We start from the raw sequence: 17665 nt of genomic DNA, 5'->3' as shown, positions 1-17665 counted from the left end.
CATCTTTGGCATTGCTTATCAAGAAAAGAGAAAAGGAACTATAAAAGATAAAGGATGAGATAGAAATAATCACAGAATCAGGGAAAATTAGATGAACATTGTGTGTTGTCTGAATATAATTTACCCCTCTCCTGACACATGTGTTATTTTAATCCTGAAGATCATACATTAATAGTGTTAAGAGAATGGAAAATTAATCCGAGGGTGGTGTTTAAGGTAGAGCTCCCATGGCTGAATCCTGGGAGACAGCAACACACAAACAGACAACTAAACATATGCATGTTCTCTTTCCCTTGCCATGTGATGCTGTGTATGATTCTAGGACTCTGCCAACCCATCACCTTAAAAGTAACACAGGCAAGAGAGGTCCTTGTGCAACACTCTGATCCACACTGTCTGGATTTTCAGTTTCCAAAACTATAAGCTAAATAAACCTCTTTTCTTTATAATTTAACCTACCTCAGGCATTTCATTGTAGTAGTGAGAACCTAACTAATCTACTAGGTTCAATCACAAGACAGTGTTGAAATATGGGTATAAGTGTCTGTGTACATGCATATGCATGATCATCAACAATGACTTCAAGTGAAATAGTAGTGGAATAACTTTCACAGGAGAAACCCCTAAAAAGATCCAGAAAGAAAAATTACAGTATACTGATAATTTATTTAATTGAATTTTTGAATGATTTAAAATTCTTGCCATGTATAGGAATCACATTTTATAATTTCTCATTCATGTCTTTGAATCTTTAAAACTCAATGTTATTTTTTTTTGGTGAATGTGGTAAAACTATTCTGTGAGAAATATAGATAAAATACAAAGTATGTAAAATAAAAAAAAGAAAATGATAATGGGCAAAGAAACTGGTTTTTTTAAAACAATTTAATGTGCACTGTTTCTGATATATATATGGGTACATGTAAAATTATATAAATATGTGTTTTTCTATAATATACTTGCTGACTGAATGATAGGCAGGTAGACATATAGACATACTATCGGTTTCCACTTAGGTGAGGCATCTCAATATTTAATTTCTCATACTTCTAAGCTTTTTCAAAAACTTGCAGCCACTTTATATAGCCACTTTATATAAGACTCATTGCTCCTATTACCTATTTTCAAACTGTGCTCAACATTTGGGCCAAAAGTAGAGAAATTTCCCATAGTTATATTCTTTCAGTAAATTCTGAGAATTGGAGTTGTCAGGTGAAAGGGTATTTGCCTCTATACTTTTGTGTCTAGTGGTCATTAGCCTTCCAAAGATTTTTTTTTCTCATCACCTCTGTGATGGTGATTTCTTCACAGCCTTAACACTCTCAATTTGCAATTAGGCATTCCTCTATGTTCATTAAAGTTTTGGAGGTTCATGTGGGAAAGTGTTTTGGAGTATCATGTGGGAAAGATGGAGGGTCAATTAATCAAGAATAAACGAAGGAAGACCAGACCTCAAAAGGGCTAAAGCATTGGGGGAACATGCTAGGAATTTTAAGATATCTTCATTATTTGGAATTAGAATATTAAGGAAGGGAGTAGCTCATTTCTTGGAATTGTGAAACACACATGTAATTTTGTATAGCATCTTTAAGTTTTACTCAGAAAGGAGAGTGACTCTTAACGCACTGGAGCGTGCCGGTGATCAAAGTAGGAAAGTAGAACTGTTTTACCTGAGTTCAAGTCCAGTTTCAGATCATTTGGCTTTGAGGATTTAAGAAAAAACAAACAAATAAGCAAACAAACAAATAAAAAACAGCCAACAGAACCCTAGATCACAGGGCTCCTCTTTCCAAGTAGCTGAATAAGTGCTTTGTGAAAGACTAACTCCATGAGCAAGCATGACCAAGCAGAAGGATTTAGTGGGAAGAATGTTTCAACTCACCCTCACAGACAGGAGCCTCCTTATCCCATTTCACATTACTGCCTGACAGGAGACAAGCAGCTGATGGGGAACCAACGAGGCGATACCTACAGCAAAGCATGGAAAATGATTTGCTCCAACCATATTCAGCACTTAAGTCACCATTCAGAAAAGGGTAAGAAGTGCATATCACAAATTAGAGGAGAGATTGCAACATGGCAGGCTTCAGAAGGAACTCCAATCTCTACCTGCAAATTAGCCCTATGTTTCTAAAGACAAGCTTCAATTTTTAAAAAAAGATTTATTTATTTATTGGAAAGTCAGATATACAGAGAGGAGGAGAGACAGAGAGGAAGATCTTCAGTCTGCTGACTCACTCCCCAAGTGGCCGCAATGGCCAGAGCTGTGCCAATCTGAAGCCAGAAGCCTGGAGCTTTATCCTAATCTCCTGTGCCAGTGCAGGGTCCAAGGCTTTGGGCTGTCCATGACTTCCTTCCCAGGCCATAAACAGGGAGCTGGATGGGAAGTAGAGCTGCTGGGATCAGAACTGGCACCCATATGAGATCCTGGCGCATTGAAGGTGAGGACTTTTAGCAGCTAGGCTACCGGGCCTAGCCCACAAACTTCAATTTTTACCTCCCCAACCCATCTTTATTCATAGTCCCTCACAGCTGAAGGAGGCACTTACCTTATTCATCACCAGATATTTTGGTTTTGGTTCGTGTGTGTGTGAAATTTTTTCCAGATGTAATTCCATCTAGGAATTGACAAGCTCCTTGATGAGCAACGAACGTATCTCAGGGAAACACCGAAGACTCTGTAGCATTGTGTCTAGGGACTCACACTTGAGGTACTCAGCAGCACCATTTGGGGGAAACAAGGAATCATGTTTTATCCCCCCAAAAAGAGAGCCAGAGGGAACACTTATGAAACTTTCACATTTTATGTGTAAATGTGGGGATAGTCATGTACATTTCTGTAAAGCTATAACAGAATAGCCATGAAGTGTGGAATGCTTCCTTGTCATTTACTCTTTAGTTCATCTGTAATGTTCCTATGAGAAATATCATAGTAATGCTAAGTAATAGCTGAACAGGCACAGTGCAGTGCCTTGTAACAACAAGGTGGTTACTGAACAGTGAAACACTTCCATTCTTGGTTATTTAAAACGTGTGACCACAGCAGTAACCGTAAGCAGCAGACCACTGGTGTCACCTGCACTATCACTTTTCCCCTTTTATTAGTAATGAAGGGCTCTATTTTTCACCAGCTGTTAGCTACCTGCAATAAAGGCCTCTTTTCTTACCTTCCCTTATAGCCAGGTATATACAGGTGCACACATAATTAAATATGTATAAATAAAATACAATTTAAAAATTTTAATATTATTTTATGATATAGTTCCATAGGCTCTGGGATTTCCCTTCCCCTTCCTCTAAATCTCCATCCTTTGACCAATTTCCCTTGTATTATTGCAATAGTATAGTCTTTCATAAATAGTCATAAGTCCATCATTCTGCTATTATAGGTATCCTGATATTACGGGCATGGACAATGGCAGAGAGTCCAGCATCTTATTGTTAAGATGTACTTAACAGTTTCGTTGGAAGTCTATCTTTGATCTGGATGTAGAGATGTATACTGCATTGTATCCTCACATTTGAATGTGATAGTCTGTGTTACACAGTTACTGTACATCCCCTTAAATGAAAAGCCACAGAACAAAAACAGCAACAGAAAGAAAAATAGAAAATTCACAACATCATGAAGTTAAATAACATGCTACTGAATGACCAATGTGTCACTGAAGACATGGAAAAGAAAATCAAAAGCCTTCTTGAATAAAATAATGCTACTGTATGACCTCAGTGTCAATTAGGAAATTAATAATAAACAGAAGCTTCAGAATGGTGCCCATGCATGTACAGCCAACTAATCCTGACAAGAAAACTGAAAATTATCCAGGGAAAAAGCCCAGTATCTTCAACAAATGCTTTTGGGACAATTGGATGGCAGTATGAATAGGTAAAAAGCAAGACCACCCCCTATCACACACACACACCTGTTACCTTGTATAAAAATTAGCTCTAAATGGACAAAGGGCCCAAATTTGCATCTAGAAACCATCAAACTTTTAGAGGAAAACAAAGATAGGATTGCATATTCTCTGTGCCACTTATTCTTTACAAAAAAGAAGAAAATAAAATATGAGGGTATTTCAAAATGTTCCTGGAAAATGGAATTAAAAGTTTAATTCTGAAATCCATACATAATCTTTTCATGCTGTGCATTTCTATAAATTTTTGGAGGTAGTCATATTTTAGCAGTACTTCCATTATGTAGTAAGTTATGGTATCAGCTCCTGTTCCCTTTTGTTATGATTTCAGGACAGATGAAAATAGATACATTCTCTTCATGCAATGCAATAAATCTAGAAATTGATAAAAAGATAAATTAAGAAACCAAAGTTGTAGGGGAGAATCAAGATGGCGGACTAGGGTAAGGACACATTTAAACAGAGAAATATTAGCCAGTGTGAACAACAGAGGGCACTATCCAGGAAACAGGAGAGGACAGAACAACAGCAGAGGGGTACCTGGAGACTGAGAAACACAGGAAAGCAGTGGACACGGTGGCAAGGTGTTGAGTGACTGATATCCCAGCAGCATTCAACCAATGGCTATCTGAACACCACCAGCAACAAGGTGGGAAGGAACAGCTCCTGGGAGCTCAGGTGGTGAACTCAAGAAACTGCCTGTCCTGCTGGTCTGTTTGATTTGACCAGAAGCAGAGACAGAGCAGCAGATCCCAGACAAGCAGTGTGGGAACAGGGTTGATTTCACATCCCAGTCCGCACCCTAGAGTCGTATCATGTGCCATTTTTTTAAGGAAGCAAGGGCTATGGACAGTACTGCGCATGCACTAGGCTGGGAGTGAACTCATTTCTGGCTCAGTGAACTGCAACGTGACATCCAACAGGTTCCACCAAGATAGGTCTAGATAGCCCTCAGACCTGATGGCCAGCAGATCAAGAACTCTAGTAGTGGCAGATCAGGCACCATTTCTTATAGTGTGGCAAAGAATTTAAGACTGCAGGGACAATAGTGAGCAGCACATGCACTGAGCTCAGCGAGAACTCAATGAACTCAGTGCATTTCATTGGTCGCACAGGGAAAATAATACCAACTATGGCATCATATGGGTTAAAATAGGCCCGTGTGGCCCTCAGACCTAATGGCCAACTGGTTCCAGCAAGATCAGCACCACCAACAACCTACCTACATAGGAGACCTGGTGTCTCCCTAATCCTGGGACTTGCTGTAACCAGAAGTGGGAGAAAAGTTGTACAGACAATGGTGCAGCCTTAGCATGGTATCACAGGAGATTGAGACTGGTGAGCCAGGAGCCCTGGCTGCGGAGACCATGGTGGAAATCTGACATAAGAACCCAGACCTGGAATTTGCTGGAGGGAGTGGCACAAGTGATTGCAAACAAATAGCAATGTACCAACTATAATAACTAAAATTGAACTGTAGACCTGTGGGTGACAGAGCTTAGAAACCTGCCCCCAAGGAGACGGCTCTGCTAACCAGAAGTAGAATGACCAAGAGCAAAAGAAGAGACAGAGGCACAGTGAATATTACTGAAGACTCCCCTACAAAGGAGCAAAGCCCTTTGCCAACCTCAGAGTTAACTGAGGAAGACATCAAGAAGACGGGGGGATACAGAATTCAAAACACTTGTTATAAAACTTCTTAACAACGAGAAGCATGTAAAGCAGGCATTCAAGGATTTTAAGGAATATGTCACACTGGAAATAAATCAAATGCAAGCTGCTGTTAAGAAATGAAGCAAACTGAAAGTACAGTGGAGAGTCTCCAAAATAAAATGAATGAGGCAGAAGAAAAAATCTCAAAATTAGAAGATATTTCCTGTTACCGGGGGAAACAAACAAAAAGCTGGAAGCAGAGCTGGATCAGGCTAAAAAAAAAAAAGTATTCAAGAATAGAAAGACACCATTAAAAGGCAAAATATAAGAGTTATGGGAGTCACAGAAGGTGCAGAAAGAGAAGCTGGGTTTACAAATGTATTCAATGAAATAATAAGGGAAAGTTTCCCTAATGTAGAGAAAGAATTGGGAAACAAGATCCAGGAGGGGCACAGAACTCTCAACAGGCTTGACCAAAAGGGACAGTCACCTTTACACATGATGATCAAGTTCTCTTCAATTGGACATAAGGAAAAGATCCTTAAATGTGCACGTGAAAAAAATCAACTGACATATAAAGAAATGCCAATTAAACTCACAGGAGACCTCTCACAGGAAACTCTACAGGCCAGAAGAGAATAGAGCAACACATTCCAGATTCTAAAAGTAAAGAAATCAAAGCTGTGGAAAGGAGAGTACCTTGGATTTTGATCAGAGACAAAAATCAAACAGCCATTGCAGATAACCTGTAGAATAACAACAGCTAATGATTTATTGAGCTCACCCTTCTAACTAAATGATTTACATGAATTAACTACTAGTCTTTAAAATGACCCTTTGAAGTAGATATTATGCATGACCCTCATTTTATGGAAGAAAAAATGGAGCCAGATTAACTCACTGGCCAAAATCCAGGTGGCAGAGGCTGGGGTTAGAATTCTGATACTGCCAGCCTGCCTCAGCAGCTGGTAGGATCCACCTTGTATTACTCAGCTGCTGCATTATGAATGCTAATGGAAATGGGACTCAGGAAAGCTGCTGCTCACTCCTCATGTATTTTGTCACTCTTATCCCTCTTTCAGATAAGCCCATTTAAACACACAAATGTGTCATTGTTTTTCAAAATTGAAAGACATTCCATATATTCCTTAGGAAATTGTTTTTTTCTAAAATAACATTATATCATAGACATCCATTCAGGTCACAAAAACAGTGATCTGAATAAATCTTTCAATTGCTGCAAAATATTTGTTACAGATTATCTCACAATTTATTCAATCAACTACTAATAGAAGAATGTCAGGATTGTTTGCTCCTTTTCAGATATTTGTGCCTTTATTTTCTGTGAGTGATGAGAGTACTATCCCAAAGACTATAGTAATTCACATCCCATAAGCCATGGTGACAGGGCTCCCATTCCTGTTTATATCACATTGTTGCTTTTAAAATTTACTGATGTGACCATGAAAACTCAAGATATTGTTGCTTTAATTTTAATTTCTCCAAATCATCAAGAGATTCAGTATTTTTGCTTAAATATTTTTAGTAGACATTTTTATTATTCCTTTTTGTGAATTTTCTGTGCATATTTTTTGCTCATTTACATATTATGTTATCCATTAATGATCAAATGTTGTGTGTTTTTAATCTTCTCTCTTGACATATGGCATACTCTTATTGTAGAGCAGGTAACAATATGATAATAAATAAAATCTTTTAACCTATTTGATACTTTTTGAATTAAGTACCTTTCTTACATTGAGAGCCCTGCTTTCTTTTTCTTACCTGTTGTCTGCATCATATACTTTAAAAGTTTTATATTTTTATTGGTACAAGAGAGATATCAATTAAAATTTTTATTTAAACTGCTTTTGTATGTTTTTTATTTAAGAAAAATTGAGAGGCAGAGAGAGACAGACAGTGAGTGACAGCAACCTAGTGCTGCCATTTTCTGATTCACTTCCAATTCTTGTAGTCACAGGGTAAGGAACTGGGATATCAGGAACTGGAACTCAACTCAAGTTTCCCAGGTGGGTGGCAGGGATCCAATTGCTTTTTCTATCACCTACTTCCTGCTAGAGTCTCAAACTGCTTTTAAGTGGGCAGCTTAGTGTCATCACAATGTCATGCAACCATCTTCACTATCTATTTCCAAAAGTTTCCACAATCCCAAACAGAAATTGGCTGCACTGAACAATGAACTATCTACTTTCTGCATTCCTCTGGATTCTGTTCTTCAATCCACTTTCTATTCCAATAAATGTGCTCATTCTAGGTACCTCATACAAGTAGTATTGCATAATATTTTTTCCTTTTGTATCTGGCTTATTCTATTTAGCATAATGTTTTCAAAATTACCTGTCTTGTACTGGGTACCTTTGTATGACTGGGTAATACATTTAAATATATATACCTATACCTGCATTCATCTGTTAGGGACTTGAGTTGCTTCCACTTAGGCTATTCTAAATAATGCAATGGTTATTGGTGTTTGAATATCTGAATTCCAATTTTTCACGAAAAGTTTAGAGGTTAGCATGGTATCTGGGACTTATATTCAAGCGATAGTGTTCCAAACTCACCCTTCATTACAAGAATAGTTGACAATGGATCCAAATTTGGTATCTGTGTTTATATGTACCATTCCATTAAAGGGTGTTGGAGGAGTTCCACATGATTTTCCTAGGGGAAAGAAACAGAATTGGGAACAAATTATAGGTTCCAATTTACCTTTGATTATAAGGTTCAAACTAGACTTCACACTGAACAGTCTAAATTATTCTAATTGTTCCAAAGAATCAACCATCCTGAGAAAACTCATCATTGTACTTCAGAATGCAGCAGCTACAGAGCACCACTTACAAAGGGCTGCCATGCATCCCCCAGTAGGGTAAATATGACTTGAGAGTTGTACTCTCATCTTACCAGCCTCAAATTTCCCTTTGTCCTTTGTTAAACAAGCGTAATTTACTGTGTCCTACATAAAAATTTTCTTTGTTCCTCTATTTAATTTTTTCACGATTTAAGGCATCAAAGTTAATCTTCACTGAATGGAGATTCTCTTTCCAAATCTTTCCATAAGAGCATTTCCCCATGAAATGAATATCTAGTTGAGGCTTAGGAACTTCAATCAAAAGAAGGAGTGATAGGAGTGATCTGCAAGACCACCCTCCCTCGGAGCTCTTTGGAAATTACAGCTGCTTTGCCTCCAAAGTTAGAGCATGTTAATCAGGTCACACAGGTGCTTTTCCAGAGATGAAGTAGTTCTAAGAGCACAATCACTCACGTGTACAGTTGTCCTCTGCACTTGACCAGAGCAAGTTTTCAAGGCAGGTGATAGAGAAGGCATTCCCCCAGTACCCAGGGTGGCATTCATAAGTCAAGAGTGTCCCAACTGGAAATTCAGACTCATCAAGTGGAGGTGTAGCACTGGCAAATGGGAACTGTTCTGGGACTTTACAGTGACCTGAGAACAAACACATAGGAATATCAGCAGGTTGATATTCCTGCTCCACTTACCTCCATTCAGGTTGGTAGGACCACAGAAACAAAGGGACTTAGAATAATGTCAAAATATTTTTCCTCTGTACAAGTTCTCTTAGATGACACTTTCCAATTAGCATTTTTTTTTTTTTAAAATCTGGAAGACCACTTAGCTTTCTGTTCTTTCTGCTCTAATTTCATATGTCAGGCTTCTGTCTGAGTGACTAGATCCACTTAGTCACTTCATCATTTTTCTGTTGGTGTTGATGCACTTGTGTGTAGCAGGAAGTAATTGTCATCTTTTCCATCTGCTCCCCACTCAGGATGCCCACTGCAGGCTGCCTCTCCAGAGCTGAAGGACAGTTACCTTTTGTCATGTGCTGAGTGTTACATGTACCCAGAACATCAGAATGGAGACTTAGAATGATAGCATTTTGAAATATCACTGAGAACTCTATCCTGCTTTCCCATGTGAGTTTCAGGGATCCAGGTATTTGCATTGTTTTCCTTTGCCGTCCCAGGAGAATTAACAGGCAGCTGGATAAGAAGTGAATCAGCTAGGGCTCACACTGGATCTGGAATGCCAGCATTGCCACTGGCAGCTTAACCATCTTTGCTACAACACTAGCATCTGGGAGCCATATGTTTTAGCTAGGGTGTATAGTTTTAACATTTTAACTTGTTACAAAGTTAGGCCCACAAACACACATCCAATTCTTATTCTTAAAAACATGAATAATTGGGACTAGATAGCTGGAACACTTTTAAGGCACAGAAATGGGTACTGTCTGGCCATTAAGGCCATTTGGGAAATGAACCAGCAAATGGAATATTTCTGTGTCTTTCTATTTCTCACTCTATCTCTCTCTCTCTCTGGCTCTCTCTCTCCCTCTCTCTAACTTTGCATTTCAAATAAATAATAAAAAAAAGAAGAAATGGACACTGACCAGCAGACACATGAAGTTCACAGCGAGGAGCAGGACTGCTCCAAATCCCGTTTCCTTGACTGTCACTCGTGCAGCGGATGGTGCTATTCCCAATGAGCTTGAAGGCTGTCCATCTGTCAGGGTGGGAGTCACATGTATAAGATATTTCTTTTCCATAGGGAATATCTCCCAGTGGAGGTCCTGTGTGTTTCCCATTAAGGATAGCTGGAGGATTTGCACAAAAGATTTCTAGGAAGAAGACAAAAGATTAGGTTTCATTACAATTTCAAAATGTTAAGCTGCAATGGTTGTACATTTGTAGGGTGCTGTGATTGTGTTGCCCCTTCAACAATCTGTTTGGGCAGAAAGACAGTTGAAACTGGGAAATAAATGCTGGTCTGTGATGAAATAGAATTAAATGAAATGAAACATAAATCAATATTACAAAAGCCTGAAAGAAGCTTAAGCATCCTGAATTCTTCAGATAGTTGGGATTTCTGGATGGAATTTTAGAGTGCATTCCTTTAAAATAAATGAAACGCTTCTTGCATGTTAAAGTAAAAGTACTAATTAATTGCAAAAGCATTTTTGGAGCACCAAATGAATGTCAAGTACAACTGAAAGCACAAAGTGAGTATTATCTTTCATGTCTTTGATGTTGGTTTATCAGTGATTTAATTTCTTCTTGATAATGCCAGCCTGTGTTCCTTGAGATCCAAATGATTACAATAATGCCATCACAATGAAATTAAATGTTACTCTACACATTTCAAATGCCACCAAGAATGTCATGATTTGCGAGACTAGTCTCATTGAAGAAACACAAATTTATTCCTTTGATTATTTTTTTATTTGGAGACACTCCTTCCCCTTGCTAAGTTGATTTGGATTTGGTAAGAATATACTAAGAGAACTAGAAATAGTTATGGATAAGCAAAGCAAAAGTTTTACTAACATTTACACCAATAAGTGATGATAGGTGTATCTTCAGTTTTGTAACAATGCCCTTCTTTCCTTCATGCTTAATAAGTGTTATAGGAAAGTTAGAAATGTTACATAGTTGATGGGCCCAATGGCATGGCCTAGCAGCTAAAGTCCTCTCCTTGGATGCGCCGGGATGCCATATGGGTGCCGGTTATAATCCCGGCTGCTCCACTTCCCATCCAGCTCCCTGCCTGTGGCCTGGGAAAGCAGTTGAGGGTGGCCCAAAGCTTTGGGCCCCTGCACCCGTGTGGGAGACCCGAAAGAAGTTCCTGGATCCTGGCTTTTGATCGGCATAGCATTGGTCATTGCGCTCACTTGGGGAATGAATCAGTAAACAGAATATCTTCCTCTCTGTCTCTCCTCTCTGTATGTCTGACTTTCCAATAAATAAATAAATATTTAAAAAAATGTTACATAGTTGACTTCCAACTATGAAAGATGAAATTATGAGGTTTCATCTTATAAAACAGTATGAAAAATCCAAATATTTTTATACTTCAACTGTAAAATTTCAAAGTGAAGCATTCATTTAAGCAAAATTCTATCATGAACATGCATTTTTTTAAAACAGCAATGACCAGAGGATAGAACAACATCCTGTTTGCTTTACTGAAGAAAAGATTGGATATGTTGGTAATGTTGTATATTTAATATGCTATTTTACATATCCAGATATAAATATTTTATGTTCGTTAATATTTTATAGGATGACACCAAAACATTTGATGCTCAAGTTTGTTTTCCTTAGAAGCATTCCTCCTAAGGATTCTAACAAAGAGCAATTTCTATCAAAAGTAGACATAAACAGAGGGCAAACATCTATTGTTTCATGGGGAGAAACAAATTAAGAGAAGCAGATGCAGATCTGGACAGGCGCTGTTCTACTCACGTTCACACACTGGTACACTGCTGTTCCAAAGGCTTCTTGTTCCTAGCAAGACACAATGACTGACAGAACTGCCCTTTAAATGGAACCTGAAGAATAAAAGCAGTGATGACAGCACATCATTCCTCTTTTCTCTTTACTGAAGGATCTCAGCTGCCTTCCTGAGAAGGCCTACACATTAACAACTGGACTCGTAAGCAGCTTGGTTGGTTCCTCACAGAAACGAGGTCGGGAACCAGTTCATTTGGGGAAATGCACAGTTTTCAATGAGGCAGAAAGCAAAAACTGGTAAAGCTGAGTATCCAGAGAGACACAACACCTCAGGCAAAACAGAAGGAAACAGTGAAAAACACAGGCAAGCTTTGGAGTTTCAGGAGGTCACCTTTCCTTGAATGTCCTCTCAGAGTACCCACCCCTCAAAGAGGAAATGTGTTGCCATTCTAAATTTATCATTTATGTTCATATTATTTGACAGGATAGAGAATCTTTTGTCTTCTGGCTTTTTACTCAAATGTCTGCAACAACTAAGATGAAGTAAGGAACTAAGTTTGGGTCTCTGACACAGGTGACAGGGAACCAAGTACTGCCTCGCTGAGACTCAAATTCAGGCACATCTAGTAAGGGATATGGTCCTCCCCAAAAGTAGTCTTAACCATTGCCAACCCAGAACTTTATCTTCTGATGCAGGTTAGCTCTTCCTCTTTGAAGATAGTAGGTGAGAGAAAACTCTCTTGCTTTGGGCTGGAAAATCACCAGAAAAGGTATTAGAGACTGTGTGATTTCTGACACCGCATCTGGTATTGTTTCTGAAAAATACCCAAGGCATCCTTGTATTATTGAAGGGCCATGTCCTAGGAAAAAGGAGTTGAGAAGAGACTCTGGAATGAAATAATCCCAGAAGGAGGGGTATATTGTGAGGTCAGTGGTTTCCTGAGTTGTCTCCAGGTGTGCATTGAGTGACCAGGGTTTGATGTCAAAGAATTCTCAAACTAATCTGAGAACAAGTGCTGTATGATCAAGGTGCTATTTGCCTACGAGTGGTCTTGGGACGTAAAACTAAGGATTTTTGCTGTCTTATAGACTGATGATGTCACTTGAAATATGAACATCAGTCTTCATAATCTCTCTAATAAGTATATGTTCGGAATTTCTACCTGCACTTTCATTCCTATTCCAAATTCCACCATGAATCTGTTGTAAGGCTTTGGAAATAATCTTTGTACATACCTTCATCTTTTACTCAAAAGTTTTAATACCCTATTAGAATATTTACTTCTTACTTATCATCCATATGCTTAATGTTTCATGATATAGATTCAAGATTTGTTGTGGTTTTTCTATTCATTTTATTTTAGTATATATTCATGTTCCTTGTTATTCTTACCATACTTTTCTATCATTCCTTTACCTATTAGTCTGTTCTGCTCTTCTTTGCCACTAGATCAGTCCCCTTTGTGGATAAATCGCCATTATCTAGGGTTTCAACATCCAGTACTGAGTTCTAGATCTCTAAGTTGTGCCCCACTCACCCTTCATCACAAACAAAAGACACTGTTGCCCCAAGCTGCAGATTCAGTGGCAGTAACACATGGCCATTAGGGAGTTGGTCCAGGAAATGATCACATGATTTAACTAAAAGGAAAAAGAAAAAGAAAAACAGGAGTAAGACTATGGTGGGAAGGGCAAGGAGATTGATCTGGAAACTAGACAAGGGCCTAACTACCGGCACATGTTGGGGCTGCAGGGTCCCAGTCTCCCTGGGGGTTGCAACGCAGGGCAGCAGTTCCTCTGAGGTCATAGCCAGGCTCACAGCTGTAGATCACTTCCTGCCCAGGGAAAAAAGCATTGTTGTTGTTTGGAGTGCGTGTACCATGCAGGATTTCTGGAGGCAACTGACACACTGTGGAAAGGACAGATCCAGGGCATCTGTTAGTCAAGGGGAAATGTCTTCAGAACCCCCATATTTCCCAGGGTGTTAACAGAATCATACTTATTAGGGTTCAAGCATAACAGAGGGAGTCAAACAACTCTATATCCTCACTTCATGATTTAGAAATTAATCAGGAGGACATGTAACCAAAGGTAGAAAAAGACAAACTAGCTTTCCTCAGCACAGAGTTCCAATTGACTTGAAGTTCTCCAAGCACTGCAGTTCCTTATTTTACCTGTAGCCAGCCAGTAGAGTTGTTAGTACTGGTGCATTCTTCCCCTACATATTTCCTTAGAAAACAATCTAGTTTTTGGTTTCATTGTTTAGATAATGGCAAAGTTGTCTGGGCAGAAATCTAGCCAATGGATTTCCCTTTATCTGTCATTGCACTCCTGTGATGAAGGTACAGCTATATTCCACACTTCTATCTCCTTCTCTGTCATCCCAGCTGTTCTCTCAGTGCTTGCACAAGACTGACATAAACCGATAGAAGAGTTGTAGACTCTCTCCCTATGTCCAACTTCAATATCTACAAATCTACTGCTAAGCCAGCTATTCAGGATCCCCTAAATCAGACAACCCTTGTAATAAAAGAACATAGGACCTGGTATTTGACTCAAATCCATCTTCATTCCTATTCATTTTAATGGGTACGTATGGCACCAGAACCCATTAACAATAAACATACTTGGGTATAAATGTAGCTAGAGATGAATGGAAAGTCTGTTAGACTGAGATTACTTTCATTCTCAATTTCAAATATTTAGATTCTTTTAGTTGTTAAAGTGTATTTATTTTTGTTTGAAAGAGTTACAAAGAAAGGAGAGAGAGAGAGAAAGACAAAGAGATACTTTTCATCCATTGGTTCTCTCCCCAGATAGCCCATCTGGGCCAGACTGAAGCCAGGAGCCCAAACTTACGCTGGGTCTCTCACATGAATGCTGAGGCCCAGTCACTTAGGTGTTGTTTGTTGCTTTCCCAGGCACTGTAGCAGGGAGCTGGTCTGGAAGTAGAGCAGCTGAATCTTGAACTGGCACCCATATAGGATGCCAGCCCTGAAAGCAGTGGCTTTACTAGCTAGACCACAAAACCAGCCCTGACTTCAGCATCTTCTTTTAAAATTATTTACTTTCATTGGAAAGGCAGATTTACAGAGTAGAGGAGAGACACAGAGGATGATCTTCCATCCACTGACTCACTCCCCAAGTGGCCACAATGGCTATAGCTGAGCTGATCCAAAGCCAGGAACCAGGAGATTCCTCCAGGTCTCCCACATAAGTACAGGATCCCAAGGTACTGGGCTATTCTCCATTGCTTTCCCAGGCCACAAGCAGGGGGTTGGATAGGACATGGGACAGCTGGGACATGAACTGGCACCCACATGGGATCCCATTACATGCAAGGTGAGAATTTTAGCCACTAAGCTACTGCACTGGGCCCTAGCTTCAGCATCTTAACGATAAAATGTGGGAGGTGAGAGTTGGGTGTTTGGAATAGCAACTGAAGTCATGACTTCTGACACCCCTGTCACACGTTAGAGTGCTATATTTGAGTCTTACTCCTTCCACTTCATCCAGTTTGTTGCTAATGCTAACCTGGGGAAGAAGCAATTGATGGCTCAAACACTTGTTCATGCCACCCACATGGGAGATCTGTATTGAGTTCCTGTCTTCTGGCTTCCACCTGGCCCAGTCCTAGATGGTGTGGGCATCTAGAGGTTGAACCAACAGATGGAACATTTTTGTCTGTCTCTGTCATTTAACAAAATGAAAATAAATTAGCAAAAACTACTTTATAATGTGGGAGGTACTAATATAATGTCATATCTGTTTCAATGAATCAATTTTTATTTCACCAAGAGATGCTGATAGAAACATGGCAAGAATCAGAGTATTCAAGTTTCGGGGTCTGACATACTTTCCTTTTAAAATCCTGTAGGTGTAATTTAGTGGCATGTGACTTGTAGAATTTGTTAAACCTCTGAGTGATAAAGGTAACTTCACTGTCAAATGCATAAAAGAATAGCACTATTTCGAAGTGTGACAAAGAGTAAGCAAGATGTGTACAAAGGGCCTCTGGCACAAGTGACCGTAGAGAAAAGTCTCTGCCAGTTTTCAATATAGTTGAGAGATGTTGTAGCTGACACTCTGGCCCGAGAGTTGTTCATTATGAGGGTCATAAATATCCCCATTTCTTGGCTAAACATCTTAAAGATGTTTACACCTGAAGCCAGGGTTGTGTGCATCAGTTTAAGCTGCCACCTTTAACACTGGCATCCCATAGGTGATTCAACTTGGCATTGATTGTTTTAATTCTGATCCACTCCCATGCTAATATACCTGAGAAGGCAACAGAAATTGGACCAAGTGCTTGATCCCTGCCACCCACCAGAGAGACCCAGATTGAGTTCCTAGCTGCTAGCTTTGACCTAGTTCAGCCAAGCCATTGCAGCTATTTTGGAAGTGAACCAGCTAGGAAAGAACCCCAATCCCCTGCCACTCTGCCTTTCAAATATAGAAATAAATCTCTTTTGAAATGCAAGTATATCCTCCATTCTTAATTTCATTGACTTATCCAACCTGCTCACCCTGCAGCTCTCCCCGTAGAATTAACACTGAGCTCACCCGCAACAGCACACACCATACATAGCCTCTCCCAGGCCCCAGAGAGACTCACCCCTGGAGCAGAGTGGCAGCTCCGGCTCCCACTTGTTTAGGGCCTGGCACTGCACCTTGCTGGGTCCTTGCATGACAAAGCCAGGCTGACATTTCAATTCCACAATTTCATTTAAGGAGAACAAGCTCTTGTGCTCCGATACCATGACTGCATTTTCCACGTCTGGAGGTGCGCATTTATTAGGTACAATGCACTGAGGAGGGGGGCCGCTCCAGGTGCCAACCTGGTCATCCTGGCTGGTGCAATATATTGAGGGCTGCCCGATGAGTTCAAACTTGCTTTCTCCTTCTTTGTTAGTGTTGCAGCGATAGGTCACTACCATTCCATACTGAAAATCTTCGTTGTTAACATTCTGGAAGTTTCCATTAGCAATGGCTGGGGGTGGTGAACAAGGAATACCTGGGAAAAGAAGCAGTGTTTTGATTGCTTACAGCTGTATTTAATTATGAAATTTGGTAGCTTTTTGCTTTTAAGGAGAAACTCCAATTACTGCATAGTAAATGTTAATATTACAGCTGTTATCTTTGCTAATAGACATACATGATTTTCTATAATTGCAGGAACTAAATTATGTGTTTTTCTCTTATTGGTTAATGTTATTTCAATAACTATGTCCCTCTATAATTTACATATTTACTTCTCATTTTAAATGCAGATCTAATTGTTATTTCACCATTGTTGGTTCAGTTCTTTCTACATAGAAGGCATTTAGCTTTATTCTCTTCATTATGGTAAAGCATCTAAAGGCCTAGCATCTTATCAAATAAGTGAAAACAACAACTCTGCCAGAATGAATAACAAAGACAAATCACAAACACACAGTATTACATGTAAAAAGCACAGTAGTTACAGATACAGAAATACTAATAAGAGCTGCATTCCTGGATTAAAGACATGTTATACAGGTAAGGGTGTTCATCTAGATTTAATGCTAGCCTTCAAAACAATTGGTTTTGAAGTTGTTGATTTCCCCATACTGTCACCAAGCCAGGCCCTATATCTTTTTACATGCTTTGTTGCTTTGCAATTTCTCATGACCATATGCTTCCTAAAAGGTAGGAAGTTTCCCAAACAACTCACAGGGGACATGGAGTATCACTGTCCTGACGATGAACAAGAAGGAAGAGAGAAATGCTTGCACACACATAGGATGGAGACCCAGAGAAGTGGGGCTCCATTGTCTAACTTTATTTTACTCAAGAGAATGATC

General features: G+C 39.4%; 1 protein-coding gene across 1 annotated transcript in view; it reads right to left on the bottom strand.

The window, feature by feature from the left end:
* The window catches only part of CR1 (complement C3b/C4b receptor 1 (Knops blood group)), a 102543-nt gene that overhangs the window by 23807 nt on the left and 61071 nt on the right, over nt 1-17665 (bottom strand). Inside the window, 8 exon segments of the mRNA XM_040985794.1 lie at nt 1883-1968; nt 8153-8252; nt 8857-9036; nt 10001-10228; nt 11853-11938; nt 13379-13481; nt 13573-13749; nt 16456-16854. Of these exon segments, the coding sequence (XP_040841728.1) occupies nt 1883-1968; nt 8153-8252; nt 8857-9036; nt 10001-10228; nt 11853-11938; nt 13379-13481; nt 13573-13749; nt 16456-16854 (1359 nt within the window).

The sequence above is a fragment of the Ochotona curzoniae genome, unplaced genomic scaffold (assembly GCF_017591425.1).
Source record: "Ochotona curzoniae isolate NIBS_2020 unplaced genomic scaffold, NIBS_Ocur_1.0 contig_430, whole genome shotgun sequence".
NCBI lineage: Eukaryota > Metazoa > Chordata > Mammalia > Lagomorpha > Ochotonidae > Ochotona > Ochotona curzoniae.
This window is presented reverse-complemented; position numbering and strand designations above follow the sequence as displayed.